The 25,336-nt window shown below is 43.9% G+C and overlaps 2 protein-coding genes across 3 annotated transcripts in view; one reads left to right on the plus strand and one right to left on the minus strand.

The window, feature by feature from the left end:
- Positions 1 to 1,851, minus strand: part of CCNK (cyclin K) — a 28,162-nt gene extending 26,311 nt beyond the window's left edge. Inside the window, exon 1 of the mRNA XM_079128531.1 lies at positions 1,477 to 1,851. The gene's annotated coding sequence lies outside the window, so the exon portion shown is untranslated. The remainder of the gene's footprint in view (positions 1 to 1,476) is intronic.
- A 203-nt stretch (positions 1,852 to 2,054) lies between these two features.
- The window catches only part of SETD3 (SET domain containing 3, actin N3(tau)-histidine methyltransferase), a 76,136-nt gene continuing 52,854 nt past the window's right edge, over positions 2,055 to 25,336 (plus strand). Inside the window, exons 1-6 of one of the 2 annotated variants that reach the window (XM_079129505.1) lie at positions 2,055 to 2,218; positions 16,308 to 16,417; positions 18,251 to 18,343; positions 20,361 to 20,509; positions 22,408 to 22,480; positions 22,759 to 23,015. In XM_079129505.1, coding sequence (XP_078985631.1) covers positions 16,315 to 16,417; positions 18,251 to 18,343; positions 20,361 to 20,509; positions 22,408 to 22,480; positions 22,759 to 23,015 — 675 coding nt within the window. In that variant the 5' untranslated portion in view covers positions 2,055 to 2,218; positions 16,308 to 16,314. Of the gene's footprint in view, positions 2,219 to 16,307; positions 16,418 to 18,205; positions 18,344 to 20,360; positions 20,510 to 22,407; positions 22,481 to 22,758; positions 23,016 to 25,336 lie in introns of those variants that run through there. The other variant, XM_079129506.1, reaches the window with a different exon arrangement.

Below are 25,336 nucleotides of genomic sequence, written 5' to 3' on the forward strand. Positions count from 1 at the left end.
CTTTATAACCTTCTTAATTACATATTTAAGTCCTCTTGTTTTGTTCTTAACCCAATTTTAGATAAAAACTCAGAAAACATTTTTCTTCTTTTCAGTCTTACTGAACTCAGGGCTTTCACACATAAATTCCTAAAATGAACTTGCACATTTTATAAGCCAAAATATGACCAATTTTTCTTTACAATATTCAATTTCAGAAATGGCATTTAAAATTTAAGAACCTCATTAACAATTAAAATGTTTCTGTATTGCATGATGTTGCAAACTAAACTTTCAAAGTGGGACAAGTGTTAACTATGATTTTCGCTGGAATCAAGTAATATGCTTGGATAATACATCACAATATAATTAAAACGAGAAAATTAGACTAAAATTAGACACTAAAGGTAGACACTGGAAAAAAAAACCCCAATAGTCGTGGATAATTATTACAATTACAGTCAAGATGACTTAACAAATAAGCATCCAAGGAACGCTGTTTTAACTAAAATGTCTATCAGTACTATATACCATCATCCATTCATTCTTTCATTTGGCAATATAGCTGGCTAAACGTCAGTGTTCCGGAGATCAAAAGCTCTGCGCCTTCATTTTACATCATTCACAGAAACTTTTAATGTGTGTCTACGATTGCAAGACACCATGGTCTAGATGTAAAAAGAGATACACGTCGAAATACACAAATATTATTTACTGTGCCTCAAAAAAAAAAAAAAAAAAAAAAAAAAAAAAGGCCAGTTTTAAGTGACTGCTCTTAGAAGACGTTCCTAACCTCGGATGACTTAGCGAAAGCTCCCTTAAATTGGCAACCAAATTTAGGGCGCGTCACGGAGCAAACGCTGTGCAGATAATGGTTTAATAAGAGTTTTTGGACTGTACGCCTCAACTTTTTCAAGGCGACCTCCTCTTACAATAACAAGCCCAACCAACCAACCAGCCAGGAGAGGGTGGGTGAGGACGACGCCCGGGCAAGGAGCCTCATCGCGGAAGTGCCTTCTTCTCACTCCTAGTCCCACCCTTGCCCCATGGCTCTGCGAATTCCAAAGTCGGAGCACCGCGGGTGTGGAACCATCTCCGAAATCTCACACCTAACCAACAGTGGACACGTCCCGTCTCGAAATAAGAGCTGGGCCCTCTGCGGCCGGGCGGCGGTGTGCGAGCGTGTAAGACCCCTACCCCCACCCCGCCGCTAGAAAGTGCCCCAACACCCATCGCGCCCCAAGGCGAGCGCCCCTTCCAGTTCTAGGGTGCTGCAGGCCTCTCTGCGCCGCCCGTGCGCCTCAGACCCTTTCCCGAATCCCACCCCGCAGGCTCGCGTCGCCCGCTAACTTCAACGTGCACCGGCGGCTCGCGGAGGGGGGCGGAATCCTGGAGGCGATAGTCCCACAGCGGATGGCGGCAGTTGGCCATACCCTACTCCGACCTCCAGGTACGCGGGAAGAGGGCGGCGCTGCCCGCGGTCCGCTGGTCACTCACCCCTCGCCTCAGGCAAGCCCCTTAGCGACGTCTCTCCTTGCTGACTGCGGCCATCTTGGATGTGGAATGTCGGGGAACTACGTCATCGCGCTGCGTCTCGCGACGAAAAACAAACGACCGGAGGGGCGGCGAGAGTCGGTCGACTATCAGCCAATCAGAGGAAAGTATATCTCTCCAAAGCGGAACAAGCCGCCAGGATCCTCCCCACTCGCCCGCTGGATCAGCCGCTGCTGCGTGCAGGAGGAGGAGCCAGTCAAAGGGTCCTTTCCGTAGGCCACGCCCCCTCAGCGAAAGGGAATTCGGAAGCAACCGAACATGCTAACGGAACTTCGGCGCGGAGGCGGGGCCCAGGTGCCATTGCCCAATCAGAACTCGGATGTGGACAAAGTTCAGCCAATTGTGGCTTCCGGGCTTGTGGCGGCCAAGTCGGCCGCTCTCGCCCCCGGAGCCTCCAGCCCAATGGCTGCGCAGGTCCCGGAGCGGAACGGCGGCTGGGCGGCGGGGCGGGGCCGCGCCCAGGCGTGTGAGGCGCGGACCAATGAGCGGCGGCGGCGGCGGTCCGGGGGCGGGTCCGGGGGGCGGGAGGAGCCGGGTTGGGTCGCGGTGGCGGGGCCGTCTCAGGCCGCCGTCCCGCCCCTCCCGTCCGGCCGCCGCCGCCGCCGCGGCCTGGGGGTTGGTTGAGGCGGACGGTGGGGTCCGGACCGGACTGTCTCGCCGCCGCTGCGCGAAAGGGTGCGGACAGGTGAGCCCCGGCGGCGGCCTCACGCGTGCGGCCCACGGACTGCGGGGACAGTCGCGCTGTCGTGCCCGGGCGCCGCGAGGCCACCCTCTAGCCGGCCCGCGCCGAGTCCGGCCCGAGCCCAGGCCGGCCGCTCCCGGCCGCGGTGGGCCGGTGTGCGCGCGGGGCCGGTCGCCGAGGGCCCGCGAACCGGAGGGCCACCCGGTCTCTGTCCTGCCAGGCCTGCCGGGGCGGGGGCGCCGACACTCTGGTCGGCAGCCGCCGGGTCCCAGGTGGTGGCAGGTGCAGGGGACGTTCCCTGCGCCGCCTTTCTGTCCCCGGCCCCTCGGCGCCGCCCTCGGGTGGGGCCCCGGCCCCTCTCGCGCGCAGGTCTCGGGCTCCGCGTGCGCCCGGGTTGCGCTCTCATTTCCTTCCTCCCTCCGGTCCTCCCCGCCTGGGGGAAGGTGGTGTGGTTTTATGCTCCTCTCTCTCCGAGCCGCAGGTGCCCACCGGGGAGCCCGCGGACGAGTCCCTGCTCTCTCCCTTCGCTGCCCAGTTAAAAAGGCAGTCGTAGAAAATAGGTCATCTTTCTTCCCACGCGCCCCTGGCCCAGGTCCACACGCGCAGTGCCATACTAGGGAGAAGAATTCAGTGCTTTAGAGTTTGTCATTCCGGTTTTGAACTCTTCCTCCTCGTGGCTCCAGCTTAGCTATGCAACTCCGCCAATTCCTCCGTTTCCACTCCGGGAGAGGAGTGACGTGCGCCACTTGCTGCGGGGGCCTCACCTCCGCCGCGGTGTGTCGGCAGGAAGACATTTAAGTGTTTCAGAAGTATGCATGCGTTCAGAATCACTTAGGGCATACTACTTTGCTTTCCTAAATATAAAGGGCGATGTTTCAAAAGCAAAAATACTTTTAGAATGTGTTGATAGATTGATTTTGTCTTTTCAGAAAGGACCCTAATTACATTTTAAATCTGAATTGAACAGTAATAGTCTTGGACAGCTGTTTAAGTGAATATACTCCAAGAATATGGTAAAATAAAGGCAACTTTTCTCTCTACCCTTGAAATTTGCCAAGATTTGCTTGAACCACGATATACAGTGCTTTTACGGCCTACCTACTATGCTTGAAGTCACACCTTATCAAATTAATCTCAGCGTCTGCTGTGATTGATATTTTGGTGAAATTCCAACAATTTGGGAATGAGTTTTTCTCTGACTTAAGAAAGTAGTTTGCAAAGTGCAGTGCTTAAAAGAGTACAGAACAACCTCTTTATTGGGATCCCAAACAACCTTGGGTTTTGAGCTTCTACTCCCACTTTCCTGTCTGCCCTCCTTTCCCTCTGTGTATTTAAGATTGTAAATAAATATCTGAAGTGGATCTCTTGTCTGAACAGGCTGAAACGGTTGTCGCTTTTCTTCACTCTTCCAGTATGCTATTTGTGCTTTTTTCTTCCCCCTCTGGAATAGAAGTGATGTTGGACTTGAAGATTAAAACATTTATGCCTGTATGAGCAGCAGGGATGAGAGTTTCTGTTTATTCTCTATCTATAAGAGTACAGTGAAATTGTCACTAATAAAGTACTGTTGAGCTTCTCTTCCAGGTCATGGATATTTAGGCCACATTCACTGATGATTAAAATTTTAGATAATGAGCAAAATGTGAAGGCTGAAATCAAATATTTTTCTGTTCTAAAGTTCAATTACTAGAAAACTTGTTTTGAGAACTGTGATACAGTTACACAGCCTCCTAAAAACTTGATGCTTTCATGCCCCAGAAGAGAAACTGGCAAGGGTGACAGTGCTAGGGAAAGTATCATACCAGCACAACACATTTTTGCTTGTAGTAAAAATTTAGTAGGTGATCTTGGCAACCAGCGAAACTCAGGTACAGACCCTGTGTATTCACAGAGGGTTGGTTCTGAAACAGTCCCTCTGCCCCAATAACCAGACTTAGGGATGCTCAAGTCTCTTCCTTAGATAAAATGGTGTAGTATTTGCATATAATCTGTGTGCATCTTCCCATAAACTTTTAAATCATCTGTAAATTGCTAATAATACCTAATACAGTGTCGACACTATGTAAATGGTTAATACTGTGTTGTTTAGGGAATGATAAAGAAAAAGTCTGTATGTGTTCAGTACAGATTTTTTTTTTCCAAATATTTTTGATCCACAGTTGGTTGGATCTGGATATGGTACCCTAGAATGAGGGTTGGGAGTGCTTGATTGTACATAGTTTGTGCCCTGTGGAATTTTAGTAGAAATATGAGTTAAAATACTGTCTCCATGTCAGGGTTCCTCTGATTGCTTTGACTAGGTGTCAATTTAGTTTTGAGACTTTAAAAGCCTCTTAAATGTTTGAATTACATAGTCTCCTTTTTACTTTCACTAACTGAAGTAGCTGTTAGAAATGTAACTAATAACACTGTATCTTTGTTGTGTATGGTTTGATGAGTGTCTTCCACTGGGAGGTTTTTATCTTAAGAAACCTCGCCTACTCCTGGCTACAGTGCACAGTGCTTCTGTTGGGGGTGGGGAGGAAGTTTCTAGTAAGTGTGTTTCCTCTCTCTGGACCAAAGTCCTGGAATGGAATCATGCTCATGTTGCCCCAGAGAGGAAGAGGAGTCATTTATTAATGTGACATTAACTATTTTTAATGTAACAGTTGAATATGTCTTCTTTCTAATGTTACTTTGGGAGTTGCTAGTGGCCAGTTATTTGCTTTCTCTTTTAGATTATAGTTTCACCTTTATGTTTGGATTGATTTTTTTATTAGTGAAAAATATTTCAATTTTCTGTGCATCCTTTTTCTCTTTCTACAATCATAGAAGTTTTTAATCTTAAATATAATTCTGGGTTATAGTTAACCAGTTAGAATTTAAGGATTCCTCACTTAAAATTTTCTACAATTTACACTTTCGTTGCTGTTGTAATATATAATATATAATTGTAAGTTATAATATAGTTATAATATATTCTATTATAAGGAGTTTGACAGCTTGCGAACAACTTGTGAAAAAACGAGTTTACTTTTTTTTTTTTTTTTAATTTGCAGTGCTGGGGATTGAACCCAGGGCCTTGTGCTTGCAAGGCAAACACTCTACCAACTGAGCCATATCCCCAGCCCTGAGTTTACTTTTTTTGTCAAATAGTCTTATGAAAAAAATTTAATCTACAGAAACTTATTAATCTATTAAAAGTCCAGGTTTTCGTTGTTAAATTCACCTAGTAACTCAAGTCAGAGATTAACTGCGTAGACCCCATTTCCATTTGAGAGTCTTCTCTAGGTTTTTGCAATAAACAGATCAAAAGATCACAGTTACCAACATAGTTATTAACAATTTGAACCTGAAATAAACTTGAATAAAAAATATTTCACATGATAATGAATCAAATTCTAATACCAAAGTCAAGATTTTGAATTTTTTTTCTTCTTATTTCAAGTGTTTTCCAAGACATGAACTATCTAGCTCAAGGTGAGTCCAAACCCTCCTGGCTGACAATGGAAGAAAGGCACACTCTCAAGTTAAGCTTTTGAAAAGATTCTGAGTGGTATTAATTACCAAGCCAAACTGAAATTTTAATCTTTTGCAAGCCTAGCCTGAGGAATGGGACGGAGAGTGGGGAGAGCAGAGCAGACAAAGCAGGAAGAGATGTTTTCACTCTTTAAAGACTAAAAACTGTCTAGAGAATGTAGATAATCAGACGATAAACAAGAACTGTTTAAAAAAGTTGACAAGTAACAATTGAATATACATAGAACTCTTAGTAAATGTGCAGTATTTTAGGTTTATTACCATCTGTTCTTGACTTTCACTGCCCATTTTTTAATAATACACTTAATTAGAATATAATAAGGTATAGAAAGTTCTTACAAGGGATTTTAAAGTTTCAATTTCAGAAAAGAGGCACAATTCTTTCATATCAGTAGTTTCTATTCCGCGACGTTAAGAGAAATTAAGAATCATCATTAAAGTTGCTTTTACCATGAAGTATTTTTTAGTAATTTACCAGACTTTTTCATTTGTTGGTTGTAATAATCTGGCATTATTATATTTAGCATGGTCACCTAAATGGTCTGTACAGGTTTTTGACCCACAGCAAGGATGGCAGTGCAGGGCTCAATGTGGGATGTGGCTGATTGGGTGGAATCTCCTTTGCAAGTTTCACTCTGGTCTCAAATTGAACCTGAGGCCACTTCTGTGTATTTTGACAAGGCAAAGAATAGTTCTATACTTTTAAGAGATCAAAGAAGGAAAACCTTTACCCCTGTGTGTTTTACTATTGAAGGAAAATACTGTTATTTTGAACATTAGGGATAGGCAGTGAACTTTTGAAGCCTTCATAAATGTTGGTTTTGAGCTGAATCCTTGATGATTGTCAGTAAAATTTGTCATCAAGGTGTGCTTGTCAGACTGCTACCGAGTGTCATCTTGCACACATCAGTTAATCTCTTTAAGGATCAGCTTTCTCATCTATTGAGGGGGCATGATAATATTTATCGGATCTGTTGTGTAAAATGCTCACCTCAGTAAATGTCCAAATGAGGCAATTATGAGGAGGTTGATCATGTTGGGGAACTGCTACAGTAAATGACAGGGATGACACCGTTTTGGCAGCATAGAATGTTATCCTGAAATAAATAGTGTGATGGTTACCATGAAAAATTGCGTTAGCTTCAAAAATTCAGTTGTTTAATGTAGCAATCTGTCTTGCTAAAGATCAGTTTATGTCATGTCCAGCTTTAGTTGGTTACATCTTGTCCTGAAGGTTATGGGGCCATCTCCCAGTTGTCTTTGTATTTCAAATTATATACTCAAGAAATGTGCACAGAATAAGTGAATGAATTCTCTCGTAGAAAAGCTGGAGCTGGTTTTAGGAATGTTAGTAAGTTCCATGAAGGCAGGAGTCCCACTGAACTGGGCTCTTCTCCAAGCACATCTGAAGGACTTTGTTGACCTTTTAAGAAGTAGCCATCCAAGTGCATCATATCTAAGTGGTTTTGTTCACTTTTGAGAAGTATGTCTTGAGGGGCATGTTAAACCTGGAGAAGAAAGTACCTTAGGGAGGACATGAAAGCTGTCTTCAAAGATTTGGGCAGGTCCCAGAGAATGATGCACTTGCAAACAGTGTATCCTGGAGTGACTGGCAGAGCAGGAGACTGCCATGGAAGTGAGCAGGCTGCAAGAGGGGTGGCAGCACCGCCTCTCACTGAACAGTCGGCCAGGACGGGCCTAGCAGTGGCCTTGGCTTGTGCACTTGTCAGCCCTTGAGGACATGTCGCAGGTTTCCAGATGTGAATCAGGTGATGGTAACAAACTGTAACTGCTGCACATGGTTAGATGCTGCAGCATGGAAAGCATGAGGGGCGAAGGTAGCACAGGTAACCCGAAGGTCTCTTCCAGTCTCCATGCTCCACAGTTCTGAAATCTAGGATCCTTACGTTAGGAGTGTGAGTGCTTTGAAGGTATTTTTTTTAACAGAAATTACAGTGTCTTCTTTATGATGGAAAGATATAGTAGAATTGATTATTTCTTCCAAAAGATTCCTTTTCAGAAGTCCCCCCCCCCCCCAATTTCCCTTAAATAGGGGCCTCAGTTTTGGGGGGGAGAACGGATGCCACATTTCTTGATTTGAAGGGATGGCACAAGTTAATGAACATTAGTGGATGTTTTGGTACAACAGAGAGACAAGGTAAGGGTGACCCCACATGCATGCACTGCCTTGTGACTGTGGGGAAGTCAGCCTAAGGTTCGTCTCTGGTCACTGTATCCCAGGCTGTGCTTATCCAAAAGATTCCTGCCATGCTAGATGTGGGGGCACCATCTTGTGCAGGTTAATTACCTGTTACCCAGTTCTTGATCATCTGCTCATTTAGGTTGCAGATCCTAGTAGTCACACAAATGGGGGTCATTTTTGCTCATGGTCAGTTTTTACAGTTTGTAGAGGCTGCTTTGACTTTTCCCCAAGTGTAACACACTTTCTAGTTGTCACAGTCTGGTTTCTTGCTGTCCTGAAGGAAGACCAGGCCACCTGCAGCTTCATCAGTTTCTCTGCATGCTCCCTCTCCTCCTCAGATAGGTGAGGGAAGTATTTGGTGAAGTTTTTCAAAGCCAGAGGACATGGACAGGGAGAGGAAGGAGGACAGAGCTCCATGTTGATTTGGCAGTTAATGACCTCTAAGTCCTGCTGGTGGTTATGCTTCATCTGGGACACCTGCTTGCAATGAGGACATGGTTGCCACAGCAGGTGATTGTGCTGTGCTGCAGTGGCTTGGGGAGGGACCGATTGGGAGGTGATGGACCCTAGGCACTGTGAGAAGGTGGGGAAGGGCTGCTGGCTTGTGGGCTGTCTGGGGTGGGTGCTGGTCCATCCAAGCACTGTTGAAGCAGGAAACTGAGGAGCCTTATGTTAACTTAAGTATTTTTATATCTCAATTTAACAGCAGATTAAAACTAAAAACTATTATATATCAAATGTTTTAACATCTTTAATATTATTGTGTAAATTGATTGAGAGTGACAACTTCTTTTACAGTCTGAACTAGTAATACATATATGACAACCCAAAATGTTCTGTACAAAGATTGAAATTTTACATACATCTTGTAGATCTGTGTTCATCCCAGTACTTAAGTAGCTGCTTCTTTGATTTCTTGATACTTTTGAGTCATGGCACATTAGTGTCTCTTCTAATTAGAGTGTGGAATGATGGGGTGCCTGTGAGCTTCTTAAACTGGTATGAGTTAGTATGACATGGTTTGCTCCTGGGCTGTGCTCTTGGACAAAGCCAGAACAAGTTTCTGATCCTCACCACCTTCATTAACTTAGTACATGTGAAGCAAGAATGGTCCGTAACATGCCTTACTAGTGTCTGCAGGAGAGGGGACATTGTCCAAATACCTTTCAGTTTCCTCATCTGTCATCCTGCAATTCGTGTATTTAATTCTGAATGTGGTAACCAACCTGCAAAGTATTTTAGTGAGATGGAGAAAAGCATATTTCCTGTTCTTCCATGCACAGATTGAGCAGACTCTTACCTGCTCAAGTACACTTCTCAGATGGGGGCCTGAGGGTGGAGGAAGCCATTCCCTCCTTCAGTCAGTCCAGCTGTAAAGTTGGGGTAGTGCAAGCTGCGTTGAGAAACAGATGCTGTGCTTAGCTAGAGTTTCCTAGATACATTGCCTAGTAAGTGCAATCAATTTGTTCTAGTTGTATTTATTTAAAAGCATTTTTCAGGAAGAACTCAAACAAAATATAAATATGTTTCCTTTTCATTTAGAATTTTTTAAAAACTGTACTGAATTCTATCTTTTCACTATGTGTGAAATATACTTTGTAAAAATGATTTAAGTATTTAGCACTCCTCTACCCTATGATCACCCCTAACATTAACCATGTTCACCAGATGTGCTTTATCTTACTTTTCTGGACCTATTTATTTTACTGTACAGATTATATGAAATAGAATCGTCGGTCACACAAGTGGTTGATTACAGATGTCCCTGTGTATCAGTCAGCAATGTAAGTGATGACTGAGTGTGCCACTTGCTTTCCTCTTGTCTGTAGGTGGGAGATTACTGATGGACTTAATAGTTTATAGTGTTTTAAAGGGCCAGAATTTGAGGATGCTATAGGTTTTTAAAATATCTTGATGGTGATTAAGTAGGGATGAATCAAACTCTTAGCTAGGCTGCTCCTCCTTTATTTTGATGTAACCCTTCTTGTGACTCTGATTTTTTTCAGTGCATTTCTGTATTAGTCCTGTGGTACTTCTCTTCATGTTTTCTTTGGTTTTAGGTATTATTTAAATCTTTTTTTTTTTTTTTTTTGCCCTATACTTTGGTTTCCCCAAAGATAATTCAATAAGTATTTGTAAATTATACCTGATTTCAATATAAACTTTGGAGGAAAATATCTTTCACTTAGCCTTGTACCTTGTACCTCCGGCTAACATTTGTGATTTAATGGGGGGAGGGATGTGTGTTAGTGTGTGTTTACATTTTTCTAATAATATTGACTGTAAATATTTAGTCTTTATAGGAACTTTGTAAATGTCTAATAGGCTCTCTCTCTCTCTCTCTCTCTCTCTCTCTCTCTCTCTCTCTCTCTCTCTCTCTCTGTGTGTGTGTGTGTGTGTGTGTAGAGAGAGAGAGAATTAAGGATGTCTGTTTGACATCATGTCTATTTGACTATTCCATTTGTTGAAACTTGGATTTCAATGAAATTACAATGAAAATTTTTCATTCTGTGTACCAAATTTTTGAATCATAAGCAAAAACAGTTGGTAGTTATTTCAAATCCATAAGATTGGCAAACTCATGTAGCACAGAGCTTTTTTTTTTTTTTTACCTAAAAAAGGCAGAGGGGGATTTAATTTAGACAACCACCTATGTGGGACACTAACACCTTCTCAGACTGACACAAAATGTAGTCATCCTTCTTAAACTGCTTCATTCCTTGCCCTTCTGTGTTTCGTTCTTACATATTTTAAGAAATTACCTTTGCTGCTTATTTTGGGTGTGACCCTTGGTTCCCCAGACTCAACTCTGAACCCAAAGATCTGGCCTCCCTCATTCGCTATCTTCTGCAGTGGCTGGTGTTGTTCTAGGTACTGAGACACAGAGAACTTGTTTCATTAGTGCACCAACATTTATAGTCCAACTATATGCTGCAGCTAATTTAGGATTTCAAGTTTGATGTGGTGGGTGTGCTGTTTGGTGTCTCTGGTCTCTTGGCTAAGTCATAGCCCTCTCTTAAACTTTAAACTGAGCTTGGCCATAGCTCTTTCTTTCCTATCAGAAATGAACTAGTTACTGGCTGGCGGGCACAGTGGCACATGCCTCTAATCCCAGTGATTTGAGAGGCTGAGGCAGGAGGATTGCAAGTTCAAGACTAGCCTCAGTAATTTGTCAAGGCCTTCAGCAACTTAGTGAGACCCTGTCTCAAAACAAAAACTATAAAAAGGGGGCTGGAAATGTAGCTCACTGGTAATGCACCCTGGGTTCAATCCCTAGTACCAAAAAAAAAAAAAAAGGACTGGTTCCTAATATCTTGTTTTGTTGCCTTCAAACAATTTTGCTGACCTCAAAGAAACCAAAAATACTTAAACTTTGAGTTTGTTTTCCAGTTGATTATTGAATTTAATATCCTAAATCTTTGGGTTTCCAAAAGAAACCCTTTTTTAAGTGTGATATTGTATAAGCTTTACCTTGACCTTAATCCCTGATATCCATGGCATGGCCCACCTATCTGTTCATCTCTTATATATACACATTTTCATTTTTACTTTTGAGTTGTCCTAGTTCTTTTAGAACTGTTAGTTAAATATTTAGTCAGTGTTTCATTTGACTGTAGTAACACTAATATATCCAAACATGATATGCAAAGATTTCTTCATTCAGCAGACATTTGACCATCTACTTTGTCCATGTTGTTGCACTTGATCCTACAGGGAATATAGAGATGCACATTTTGTTTTCTTCCTGCCACAAGACAATGGGTTAAATGCGCACATAAATAATTTACACTGCAGTGGGTAAGGGCAAAGATGCTCTGGGCTGTGCTTGGAGGTGTAGGGAGGGAGACCCTGTGGTGAGGCCAAGGGGTAAGTGTATCCAGGCCAGAGTGACAGGGTAAGAAGTGTGTAGAACTGGGAGTGATAACCAAGCCAGGGGCCAAGAGAGGGCAAAGTGTGGGGAGCTGGCAAAGTGCAACCAAGAGCCTAATGTTTTGTGGGGTCAAAATAGGTAAGTGTGAGGCTTCTGCCTTCCAGGTGCTTTGAATTAGGAATGAACCACCAATAACTGGAATATAGTGCCAGAGCAACCCAGAGGCAAGTAAATCTTACAGATTTGGTGGCCCTAAGGTCTACTAGTGCAGAGAAACCCCTGTCCTCCAGAGACTAAGTTCTTAAAGGTAAAGTCTAGGCCATGTGTCTATGGCTGTCTGGATTCAGTGTGCAGGGGTCTGAGACCTCTGGGAGCTCCCTGAACTGGAGAGTCTTGGAACCCTGTCTTTGGGTGGAACAAATTAAGAGATAGCAGGACCTAGGATCTTGTGCCCTAGGGAGATGCATTCTCTGGGGACAAGAACAGGTAACTGTCCTCCCCCTTAATTAAGATGAAGATTCTTCCTGCCTAATCTAGGGCCTGACCTTTCTCTTCCTTAGGGCCCATATCCCCGTGGGAGGGACAGAGTCCAAGAAGGCTTGTAATAGACTGAACCCCAAGATAAGCCCTGCCTTAGCGTCTGTTAATGACCTCAAATTTGATTAATGCTTTCTTCCTGACTCGTGGGAGTAGAGACTGCAAGGAAGAGTCTATGATTCCCTCTTAAGCCATTGGGGACATTTTGATGGGGACGTAAGTTTGAGGAAGTTTTTGCCAGGAGAAGACAAGGGCATAGACAAGAGTGACTCCATGACAGAAAAAGGGAAGAACACTAGCAAACTTGTAGCCATATTGTATAAAGGATGGGGAGAATAAAGCCAGACAGGAAAGGTGGGTGAGGCAGATCACCCTTCCAAGGCCTTGCTAGGGAGGTCAGATGTCATCCTGTGAGCTGGGGATAAACTTTAAATTAGCAAAGGAAGCCTACATAGTTTGAAGTTCCGTTTGTATGACTTTCAAGAACAGGAAAACTGATCAGTGGTAAGATGAACCAAAGCAATGGTTACTTCTAGGGGCCAGGTCTGGACCAGGAGGAACTGGAGGAAGGGTTGGCATGTGTTGGTGCTCCCTACCTTTGTGCAGATGGGGCCGTGCAGGTCAGCGGAGGAGCCCATGGAGCTGCACCATGCTATCGTGTTTTACACTTCATTTTTTTTAAAGGCTAACTGTGGGCAGTATGGTGCCGGAGATCAGAGGCAGAGGAGTGAGTGGGGATTCAGAGAACTGGCCAGCAGGGTCTTGCCTGAGCAAGTGCTTCTGAACAGCCCGCAGGACTTCTGAAGATGACATTCCAGCATACCTGCTCTTCAGGGTCTAGTTTACTGATGTGTGTGGAAGTTTTACCTCTTGTATTTCCATATCTACTGGTATTTCTAGAAGCTAGCAGTTTTCTGACTGAAAAAAAAAGGAAACCTGGACAATTTGGGTTGTAAGTTCTCTACTGTAAGAAAATTAATGCCAAATGAATCTGTTGTGTTTTCAATTCATCAGGGTCATATATTTAATGATCTCTTACTTGGAGCAGGAATTCAACATTTTCTCTAAGTTCCAAGGGAATAGAAACCTGGGTAGAAGCTTCTGAAATGAAGATTTTGACCTGACCTCAGAATTGCTATGTGTTTTCCCTGGGAGCACAGGGAAGCCTCAACCCTTCTGTGTGCTGAGTTCTGGGTTAAGGTTGGGGATAGGAAAGTAAATAAAGCAGAGGATGCGCCCTCAAGGAGTCTCTTGTCTGGAGTGGGGGGTCTACTGTTTGAGCCAGTCTTAGCACTTGGGCTCCTGCCCACTGCAGGACATACAAGAAGTCACAGGGTGTAGAGGAGAGAAGGTTGTGACGAGGAGGACCAGCAAGGCTTTCAGGGAATGCAGACTTGGTGAACAGAGACTGAAGTGTTGCAGGCCAGGAAAGTAGAGGACAGGTGCAGGGCCTGGGAGCCCTTGGTGTTGCAGGGGCGTAAGGTGCTGGCAGGTGGGTAGCAGCGTGAGGATAGGTGCAAGCAGCAGCGAGGGGCTCGGGCAGGGAGACTCACAGGAGCCCATGTTGGTCTAAGCAGGAGGATGAGCTCAGGGTGCGGGAGGAGGATACAAGGAGGTGGCTTAGCTGCTCAGGCATGCACCGTGTGACACCGCTGGGATGCGTAGGGCGGCTGTCTCCCGCAGTGTGGCCAAGGGCCTTTAGCCCTCTGGAACCCTGGGATGCCATGCAATTCCCCTCTGAATGTGGACAACAGAGGCACATGTGGTAGTGCTGCTGAGCTCAAGTTCTAGTTCTGCCTCTTACCTAGTGTGACCTTGGAAAGAAGGAAAGAACTTAACCTTCCTGAGGATGTCCTCATTCTCAGGGCAATACTATCAACAGCCCAGAGCATCTGGGAAGGTCACAGAGGAGCTGTATCTTTGCTCTGCCTGGCAGGCAGGCACTGAATACAGGGCAGCTGCGGCCACTGCTGTTATAAGCCACTGGCGTTGGGCTCATGCTGAGGGATAGCAGGGAGGTGAGGGGCTGCGGGTCAATGAGTAAAGCCTATTGCATAGCCCTGGGCATGTGCTGCACAGGCCAGCGCAGGGCAGCATGCTGCCACAGGCCCTTGCTATTATGGGAAGGGGGTGGGTCTGGGAGCTCTTCATGGAAGTGCCCCTCTTGAGCAGTTCACAGGCTGTCACACGACAGAGGGTGCCAGCAGGGCAGAAGGGAAAGGCTGTGGAGCCAGCATCAGCGGCGTGCCTCTACTTTTCTTCCTGCCAGGCCAGTAGAGCCACTGTATGTAGCAGTGAGTAAAGTCCTTGTTACCTGATTCATGGTGGCTTTGGTTGTTTTAAGACCGAGTTCAGTGGTCCTCTCTGGAGATGCCCTCCATGTATATGGCAGGGCCTGAAGTCCAGAGGAGGGTGGAGGTGCTCTGTCTAGGTTGTGCCCTTGCTCTTGTCCTTGAGTGAGTAATGATGGGGAAGGGGTGTTTTCCTTTTTGGAAGACAGTCCTTCAGTGTGGGGACTGTGTTAAGCTGCTCCTCATTTTGCCCTCCCCCCACTCAACTTTTTCTGCTTTTGTCCACAAAGCAACCAATTCCTTTTAATTCTGCAACAGTTTTACACATCTTTACTGGTGCTCTTTTACTGCAGGATGATTGACAAGATATTTTGCACTGTTTTTTAGAAGATTTATTAGATGCATGAGTCATGCATTATTCTTTACACGTTAGAAAAGATACACGTCTTAGTAAAGGATGCTCATTCCTGTTACTTGAGCATATAACCATATTTCTGTGGATCCAGTTGAAACAGAATCAGGGATCTGTGAAGTGGAAGAGTGTGCATTCTAACCCCATTGCCACAGTTTTCCACACTGTGATAGTCATTTCTGGGTTTTTTTCCCTTTGGTGCTAGGAATTGAACTCAGGGCCGAGGCACACTAAGCACGTGTTCTGCCACTGAGCTATACTCCCCCTAGCCTTTTTTTAAAAAAATGAATGGTCCAAAGAGTACTTGTTGGTGCTCTCTTGAGCTCATGTGGTGCACTGGCTGGGGCTGCGTCGAGGAGTTCGCTTGGGTGGTTTGCTCTTAATGGCCCCACTGACTCTTGGCTGGACTTTTTCATCTTCCTAGGTTGCTACACTAATTTATTCTCTCCAGAGAGCCAGATCTAGACTCCTAGGCAGCAATTCCCGGGCTCTCCGCTGGCCGACTGGCTGGCCGGCTCCCTTGAAGAGGCCTCGTGCTTTTTTCTCAATCCTGTCCCACCTCTGAATTGCCCAACCCTTCCTTCATACATCCAAATCCTTTATTTCCTTCAAGACTTAATGTTATAAAATGATTTCAGACAAACATCATCTCATAGAGGCATTTTTCCTTAGATAGTTCTGTGTGACACTATCTCATATTCTAGTCATTGCTCATGTGTCCACTGATAGAGGACTCATGGGTGGTTGACCTGCTAGACTAGACAGTAGTGGGAGACCTCATCTAAGCGCAGGTTCTGTGTGGTCTTCCTGTGAAGACCATAGGAATAGATTCTTTTAAAGGAAAGTAGGTAGAGAATATTTAAGTCTTTGTCCTTATGGTGGTGTGTGTCTTTTGTACATTCGTGTGCAGTGCATGTTTATCACTGTTATCCCTGTAATGTGGAGTAAACATTTTAGTTTACATGATAAAATACATACAATTAAAAATTCTGGAGTACAGTTTACTTCTACTGTAGTTCTTTAGGTGAAAAGAAATGAATTTTTCTTCCAGAGACTGCCATGTAGATTTTTTTTCCCCTTTTGAGAGCCTTCAGATACTAATTTACATGGTTCTTTTTCTGGAAGGAAACCTCAGGACCTGGCATATGTGTGGTAAGATTTTAGCATCTCAAGATGAAGATGCTGCCACACTATATTTTATTACTTAATTTCGTTCTTTGGTAATGTAATTTTTTCTTTTTGTCTTCTCTCTTTTGTAGTTAGAAAATGGGTAAGAAGAGTCGAGTAAAAACTCAGAAATCAGGCACTGGGGCTACAGCTGCTGTGTCTCCGAAGGAAATCTTGAACCTGACCAGTGAACTATTGCAGAGTAAGTGCCCCTTGGCTATCCCTGGGAATACAATGGCTGTGCCTTTTTCTGCTCCTCATGTCCAGGCTCCCCAAGATGACAATGTCCTTCACACAAGCTCGGGTTCCACTCCCAGCTTGTTAGCCATGTGACCCAGGCAGCTACAGCCTTTCCCCTCTGTAAAGATGGGGGTACTATACTCTACTGGTTGGGTGACTGTCAAATGCAGAGCCTCTGCAACCCAGACAGCAGACTGTGGTCCTCCCTGGGGACCCATGTCAAAAACAAGCTCCACTCCTCTTAGCAGTATAGCCTCAGACAGCCACGGTAGCTCTGCGGCTCAAGTGTTCTTCAGCAAACGCAGTTCTCTGTCTGAGAGAGTGATGTGGACCTCATGAGATCGGGCATGTAGGCTGCACCCCAGCTGTCAGCCCAGGCTGCCTCTCAGGGAGCAGCCCTTCTAGAATGACTCACCTTTATTTTCGGTGTTTACACGATAATACTTCTGATTTTCACATGCTGAAATCTTGAGAGTTCATTGTTCAAAGAAATTATTTATTTTTTTTGGCACTGGGGATCGAACTCAGGGACTTGTGCTTGCGAAGCAATCACTCAACCAACTGAGCTACATCCCCAGCCCTAAAGAAATTAAATATCTTGAGTGCCTATGCTTACTTTAGTAAGCTGCTGTGATTCGGTAACTTAAAAATTGTGACTTCAAGTTGTGCTACAGATGCCTCAGATTTAACTGTGATCATTCCATTGACCTTTACCCCTTAGGTTCAGATTATATGTCAGCTAAACTTCAGATAAAAATCCAGCTTTTCCTCCCTGATGGAAAGCAGGCAGCAACCAAATTGGGGTCAGGTCCTTCCCAAATACTCCCGTGACCCCTCTGGGCCGCTGCAGGGCTCAGCTGGCCCTCTGCCCAGCCTCCGTCTCCCCGTTGCACCTGCCCTACTGGTGATCTGTCGGCAGCTTTTGGACAGGCTCCTGTCATCTTCACCGCTCTGCTCCAGGCCGCGGTCAGTGCTGACTGGTGAAGAATGAGTCAGACTGATCATCCATAGTACTCAGCAGCCAGCAGCCAGCAGCCAGCAGCCAGCAGCCAGCAGCCAGCAGCCAGCGTCCAACCAGCGCATGCTGGTTATTTGCCAGGTGTGCTCTTCTCCGCGCAGGGCAAACGGGCAGGAGTCGGCAGGAGCACGGGAGGTTCTCTCCTTGAACTGGTGCGGTATTTAAGAAGCAAAGAGCCAGCGTGCAGCCTTCCAGAAGGACCCACCCTGGTTGGGGTGTTTTTTTGGTTATAGAGTCTGAACCGCTTGTTGAGCAGGGACTATGTCACCTCTTTTGTAACTCCCCCGGAGTGCTTAATATAGTGCCATACACAGGGACGTGCAGTGTTTGTTTAGTAGTGTCCTTATGTCCAATTTGACTGGTTTCCTGAGAGACTCATTGTTGTGGGGCTTAATTAGAAGTTATGCTGACTTTTAATATTGCCTTCTTTTTACCATCTAGAGGTATTCTGGGGAAATATTTTGCATCTTTGCTTAGTTTTTTAGATTTTACTGGTTTACAAGTATATTCTGAGGAAAGTATTAGAACAGCAAGAATGGGTTGAATGTGAGCGAGGCCCTCACATGGAGATACCAGAGCACATTTCAGTGAGGGCTGCTTTTGGGTTTCAGAGGGTTCACATGCTTTGGGAAGTGTTCCTGCTTTTTACATCACACGTTTATTATCATGACTATAGTAACTCTGTCCTTTAACTGTGAGACAACGACAAAATCCAAACCCTCTTTTCTTCAGTCTAGTGGGTTAAGTTGAAGGAGCACTGTGGCCTTTGTGTTACAGAATGCAGCAGTCCTGCACCTGGCCCAGGAAAGGAATGGGAAGAGTATGTACAAATCCGATCTCTGGTGGAGAAAATACGGAAAAAGCAGAAAGGTAAGTTATATTTTAATGATGTCCTGTAGAAACTTGGCATGAGTCATAGGGTTTTGAGAGTAGTAATGGTCTCACATCATTTGAGCTTCTAGAGCCTCAGAGAGAGAGAGGACAATGGGAGACCATTCCCATTTCTGAAAGCAAAGGGTAAAAATGTTAACTTTGGGGTTGGGGGGGTGTTTTGCATTGGGGCCTAAAATGATACTACTTTTGTATATTTTTACCATGTAAAATATGTATTTAAATCTTGTTTTCATCCTGTGCCCTTTTGAGTTTCACGACTGCATGATACTGTATATGGCCAAAACAAAGCTAATATGCCGATTGGCTAGTGTCTCATCAGGTACTGATGCTCGGTTCCAGCACATCTTGATTAATTAAAAGAGAGAGTTCGTCAAACATTGGTTAGGCCGTGTCCTCCCTTGTGTTGTGCTTTAGCAGCCATCTTAATGAGTCTCAGCCAGGCTGGCAGTGGGGCCAAGCGTCAGTTTGTCAAGCTTATTCAATATACCTATTGTTTTTGTTCTGTAAAGCATAAAAAGTGAAGATTGGTATGCAGAACCATGCATAAAGTAGAAGGAGAAAACATAAGCATGCAGTGGAAAAGATGTGGGAATACCTTCTTAGACTCCATTTCTTAGTGTCATGAAAGGGAGTCAAAAGAGGGCTGTTTTTATGCACCATTTTATATTCTATTGCTCTGCTGTGCTCATCTATAAACGTGGTCTTTAGCTGAAGTGGCCTCAGGTGATAAATAGGTTCCTTTATAATAATGTGTTTACTTGCACCAAATAGTGGATGGTGCTGATCCTCTCTCACCAGATAGGCACCCAAATAATGTTTGTATATCCTGAGTTTTCTCTTCTGAGAAAATACTGCTTCCTGTGCCTGACACTCAGGTGAGATCACTCATTAGTCTTAGTGAGGGAAGAGTAAATCTGTCTAGACAATCCCCAGCTTCTCATTTGTCTTAGTAGTATCTCTGTACACCTGGCATAACACAGCAGTGTGCTGGGCAACTTCACCTACATGGGGGTGGGATGCCACGGCACCAGCTCCTTGTACTAATGAAGTTCCCATCTTCCCCTTGCATTCATCAGGACACAGTGGTTTTTCCTATGCATGACTTTTCCTCTTTTTGAATATTTCAAGTATGCTGAAAAAATCCAGAGAATAGCAGATGCCTAAGAATCTACTGCCCAGATTGAGCACATGGTTAAAGTTTCCTTGGCTCAATTTCTCCTTTCCTTCTTTCCCACCTGCTCATCTACTTCCCTTCCATCCTTTGCATTTGTTTTTAAGAAATAAAACATTACAGATACAGCTGGAGCCCTAGTTCTATACCATTGCATTCCATCCCTCCTCATGGGTAACGCCATGAAACTTCAAATATAGTCACACATGATTGTAATTGGTATTTAAAACATTAATCTAAATGGTGTCTATTTCCTTGATTTTTTAAAAAAACACATTTTATGTTTTGTTTACACTGATACCTGGAGGTCTGGTTCATTTGAATTGTTCTACAGTGCTCTACCTTAGATCTTTGTGGTCTTTTGTTCTTAACTTCAGGCCTATAGAACTTTCCCATCCTTCCTCAGGTCTCCAGGGCACGTATGTGAGCTGCTGATTTTTGTTTAAATAGTCAGTGTAAATATGAGCGATGGCCTGCTAGGCTTGTAAGAGGAAATCAGCTGTGCAAAGCCACCAGTAGTGGCTGCGAAACTTCTCCCCTCACCATCACATTACCTAATGGTACCTCATGTTGAATATTCATGTCACCTAGTACCAGGACTTGTCCCTCTGTGACTGATGGGCTTTCAAAATTCTAATTTGCCTTTCCTGGAGCTTGTTAAGGTGTGCTCTGGGACTGTCTGGGTATGATTCATTTTGATTCAGGATTGAAGTGTTAGGACCAGATCTGGTGTGCATTGTGCTCTGCTTTTGTTTTCTGAGAGCTGTGTGAGTGATATGTGTCCTAAAAGTATTTCTTGTTTCCTAAACTTGGGCAATATAGGTCTTTCTGTTACTTTTGATGGAAAAAGAGAAGATTACTTTCCTGATCTAATGAAATGGGCCTCTGAAAACGGGGCTTCTGTTGAAGGTTTTGAAATGGTCAACTTCAAAGAAGAGGGCTTCGGTTTGAGAGCAACAAGAGATATCAAGGTGAGTTTATAAACTGTTGGTCTGAGGAGGTCTAAATGTGTTTGACTCATGGTGTGTCGAGGGGACAGGGTGTGGGGCAGATGCCTGGGGCTTGTCCTTAGCCTTGTGACCAAACAGGCAGCCTGCCCCCTCCTGTGGGCAGCAGTCCCTTTACCTGACCAGGTGGGCCTAAAAGAGCTTCAGCCCTGTCAGCACTTCCTCCTGGGGAGCCATGAGCTGTTTCACATGGCCAAGCCTCTGTTAGAACATAGAGCACACCTCATGGGATTTTGAGATTTAACTAAAGCAAAGAAGAGCATGCAGGAGCTTGTGATGGATCAGAGGTGGGGCTGGTGGAACACCAGCAGTATCGAGGGTGCTGACCGGTTCTGGGTGACTGAGTGGATGAAAGTACCACTACTCAGATGCCGCAGCAGAGGGGACGGGGAGAGGAGAGGAGAACCAGGCATGTGGTGAAGGAGAAGTGCTTTTCCTTCATGCTGGGTCCTTTCTTGCATGTGAAGGGAGCAGCAGTGTCATTCCTGACCTCCCTGGCCTCTTACTCAGGCCTATCCTAAGGAGAAGGCCACCTCAATCTGTCTATCTGTTTGGGAGAAGGAACTGGGCTCGGCCTTTTCTTCATGGGAGCTGGTTGCCTGTGTGCCCTGTTCTGGTCTGCCCTCTCCACCCCACCAACCTTACAGGGCAGGCACACTGAGGACCCTGGAGCCAGTGCTGCCTGTGCCTAGATGGCAGTCGGTGTCTTTCTGGGACTTAGCAGGTGATACTTTGGGTGACCATCTGTTGATTTCTTGAGTGCGTCTGTCTCACTTGGTTCCAAACTTGGGTGGAGGAAATGGGTGTTATTCGTTTGGGCCCCAGTCCTCCAGAGTTTTGATCAAGTTGAAGTTAACCCTTCATGCTGATACCCTCACACTGGTATATTAGGTATTCATTAAATTTAATATCTCCTATGTGAATGGTGCCTTCTTTGTTGTTAGACCAGATTTCCAAAAAACTCCAGGGTTTCTTCCTTCATGGTGCTTCTAATCTATAATATGGGACAAGACGCATAAAAATCATTTGGATAATAGACATTGGTAAAGGCCAGATGGCACATGCTCTTCTGGTGTGTCAGGTGGGGAGCCTCATTACTGCAGTTGCTGTCCAGAATGTCTCAGCTGTGGTCTCTCTTACCTGTGTCCTTTTGGGGTGTGGCAAGCTAAACAGCAGACATTTATTTCTCACAGTTCTGGAGGCTAGAAAGTACATGATCAGGTGCCAGCTTGCCCCATGAGCTGTGTGCATGTTTTAAGCAGTATACATACATAGAGAACATATCAAAAAGAAGCCAAAAAAATCCCTAGTTGCCAGAAAATAAGATAATACTTTTGGAAAAATATTAGTCCACCAAAGTATGTCTTCTGATGGGCTTGTGCTTCTGCTGGTAATGGCTGTGCTCTGTGCAGTCTGGAGAGGAGGGGCACCTCCCCAGCGGGAGCGGTTCTCAGCGGCGGACATGGTTTTCATTGGAGAGAGGAATTGTTTGGTTTTGTTTTTACAACTCAGAAATATAAATACAGCAGAGAATAAAATAAACACTCTTTGTGCCCCACTTCAAATGTTGTATTTGCTTCAAATTAAAGTTGAAAGTTCCTTTTTTTGCCTTCTCAGTGTAGATAGTCACACGGTATATTTAGTTTCCAGATTTTCTACTATTACTCCACTCATCTGACTATGATATAAATGCTTACACTGTACAGTACAGCTGATATTTAGAAAGGAAGTGCTGATATGCAACCTTAAGTTGTAGTTCATGTGTGATTCAATTTCTGACCATAGATAGAGTTGGATTGAAGGTTGTAACATGTTTTGATGATTCTACTATTTTTTTTGTGTGTGTGTCTTTTTTCCCCTAGGCAGAAGAGTTATTTTTATGGGTTCCCCGAAAATTACTAATGACTGTTGAATCTGCTAAAAATTCGGTATTGGGTGAGAATAATTTCTGTTTGTTTAAGGCAAATGCAAGTAACCAAAATATATGAAATTCCATTTTGACATGAAGAGCCATGTTTTGTTGTTTTCTCAATGGGATAAATAGTCCTTTAAATTCATGTGAAATGTTTTCCAATTTACATCCAAATAATGATGCATATGACTTGAAATGTAATGAGATCTTTTAGTTTTGTCTATCATTTTCGTGTATGTTTTGAATGATTCTTTTTAAAGAGTCTGTGGAACTTATACTGCTCACTTCTGGGTTAACTCAGGGCCCTTGTATTCTCAAGACCGGATTCTTCAAGCCATGGGAAACATAGCGCTGGCCTTTCACCTCCTGTGTGAGCGAGCCAGCCCCAACTCTTTCTGGCAACCCTACATTCAGACCCTTCCCAGTGAATATGATACTCCCCTCTACTTCGAAGAAGAGGAAGTTCGGTGTCTTCAGTCGACACAAGCTATCCATGATGTCTTCAGCCAGTATAAAAACACAGCTCGACAGTATGCCTATTTCTATAAAGTCATCCAGGTGAGCAGGGTGGCCAGGAAAGGGGACTTGATTGCATGTATGTCCCACTTGACATCTTGTTAAGGATACTTAAAACACTTTGCTTTCCATATTAAAAGATATTCAAGTACATTTCATTGTTTCCATTTTTATAGAAGTATCATTACAGTACAGTTTTGAGTGTATCTGACTTCATCATTGTCCAGTGCTAAGCAGCAGTTGTTTCTGAGTTACAAAGTTCCTAAGTTTTTTGAAAACAAAAGATAATAATGAAATCTTAAAAACTGTAAAGTGTATCTGATACAAAAAGGTGCTCTGTGTGTAAAGTTTCCAAGAAAACAAGAATCCATTTTTGGGTTTCTCCTCTATGTTAGTAGTAAAATATTGATAATTTAGTAAATTATAACATGGTTTGTTTGTTTATCAAAGCACTGTTTATATTTTCGTCTATTCTAAGTTAAAGTGTTATGAAGGTCTGTAGGAGGCAGCAAACACTGGAGCTGTACCTGAGTATATCTTTCTGTCTTGCTGGTTTGACCACCCTCATCTTGCATTTCCAAGTGTGTGGCACTAGGAAGGTTCAGGCCAGGGCCCTAGTCTCCCACAGGGCTGGGAGAGTCTGCAGTTTTCCTCTTCTCAGTGCTCAGGTATTAGCTCCTGGGCTGCTATCTCTGATCCATGGCATGTGGGACCAGAACTGCTTGCCCCTGTTTCCTTCTCTTGGAACTCGACAACCTGCATCAGACCGATTTGTTTATTTCTTAAATGGTCTGTCCCTGCTGTGTTTAGTGCATGGAGTGGTATTCTCATTTCGTTTCTCCAGGTGGTATTGTTGTCCATTCTGCTGTTTAACTTTACAGCATGCTTCCTGTACTTTGTATTTCCCCCATCAAATACTTCAAATATGTGAAAAGTTGACTCTTGTTCTCAAGTACAAATCACTTTGTTTTTTTAAACTTTAAACTTTAGGGAGTATTAAGGATGGTTGTACAGTATGTGGATAACTTTTATTTCAGGTTTGCTTTACTAATTAATTAACTTTTTGTGGCTCTGGGAATGGAACCCAGGGCTTCACATGTGCTAGGCAAGTGCTCTACCCCTGAGCTACAGCCCCAGCCCCACCCCAGGTTTGCTTTATTTGAAAACTGTTGATGGGGCCAAACCAAACTTTGGCCTCTTCAGTTAGTCCACACTATAATCCTGCAGTCTAAAGTTTGGTATGACTCTTTATGACATGGAAGGGTTGTGCTTTCATTTTTCATTCTTAGTTCTCAGTTTTTGTAGTTTGAAGAACTAAAAGAAAAACTGATGTTAGCAGATTTAAATCTTCATCATTTCCTGTTGTTGGATGACAAACTGGAAATTAGCTCTCCTCACTACTGTTTCTTAAATCTGGGCTGTTATTAGTTGACAACTGCTGGGATCCTTACCTCCCAAGAGGGGTTGGCTCTGTAGTCAGGCTGGAAATTCTAGAATAATGTTAAGTTGTAGGCGGTGTTGTCATTGTCTTTATTGGTGCAATACAATTATTCATATATAAGAGTGGGATTTGTTATGCCATATTTGTACATGCACATAACATAATATGATTAATCTCATTCTCCTTTATCTCTGCTTTCACTCCCCCTTCCTCCCCCATCTGCTTGCTCTATTCTACAGATCTCTCTTCTATTATTATTATTGTTAATCTTATTTTAATTAGTGCATATAATATATACAAAAGCAGGACTCATGGTGGTATTTTCATACAGGGACACAGCATAATTTGGTAGATTTCATTCCCCAGGACTTCCCCTTGCCCTCCACTCTTCCTTCCTTCTAGATCCCCTTCTTCTACTCTGTTGGTCTCCCTTCTGTTTTCTTGAGATTCCTTTTTTATTCCTCCCTCCCTTTCTAGCTTCTACATATGAGAGAAAATGTTTGACCCTTGACTTTCTGAGTCTGATTTATTTCAGTTAGCATGATGTTCTGCAGTTCCAGCCTTTTTTCCAGCAAATAACATAATTTCATTCTTCCTTATGACTGAGTAAAACTACATTGTGTATTCGTACCACATTTTCTTTCTTTGTCTGTCAGTGGGTACCTAGACTGGCTCTATAACTTGACTCTTGTGGATTGCACTGCTATAAACATTGGTATGCATTTATCACTGTAGTAGGCTTATTTTAGTTCTTTCATTTAAATATCAAGGAGTGGGATAACTGGGTCATGTGGTGGTTCCATTCCTGGTGTTTCGAGAAATCTCCATACTGATTTCCAAAGTGATTGAACTAATTTGCAGTCCCAGCAATGTGTATACATGTACCTGCATCTTCACTAGCATTAGTTACTTGTATTTTTGA

The sequence above is a fragment of the Sciurus vulgaris genome, assembly GCF_902686455.1.
Source record: "Sciurus vulgaris genome assembly, chromosome: 2".
Classification (NCBI taxonomy): Eukaryota; Metazoa; Chordata; class Mammalia; order Rodentia; family Sciuridae; genus Sciurus; species Sciurus vulgaris.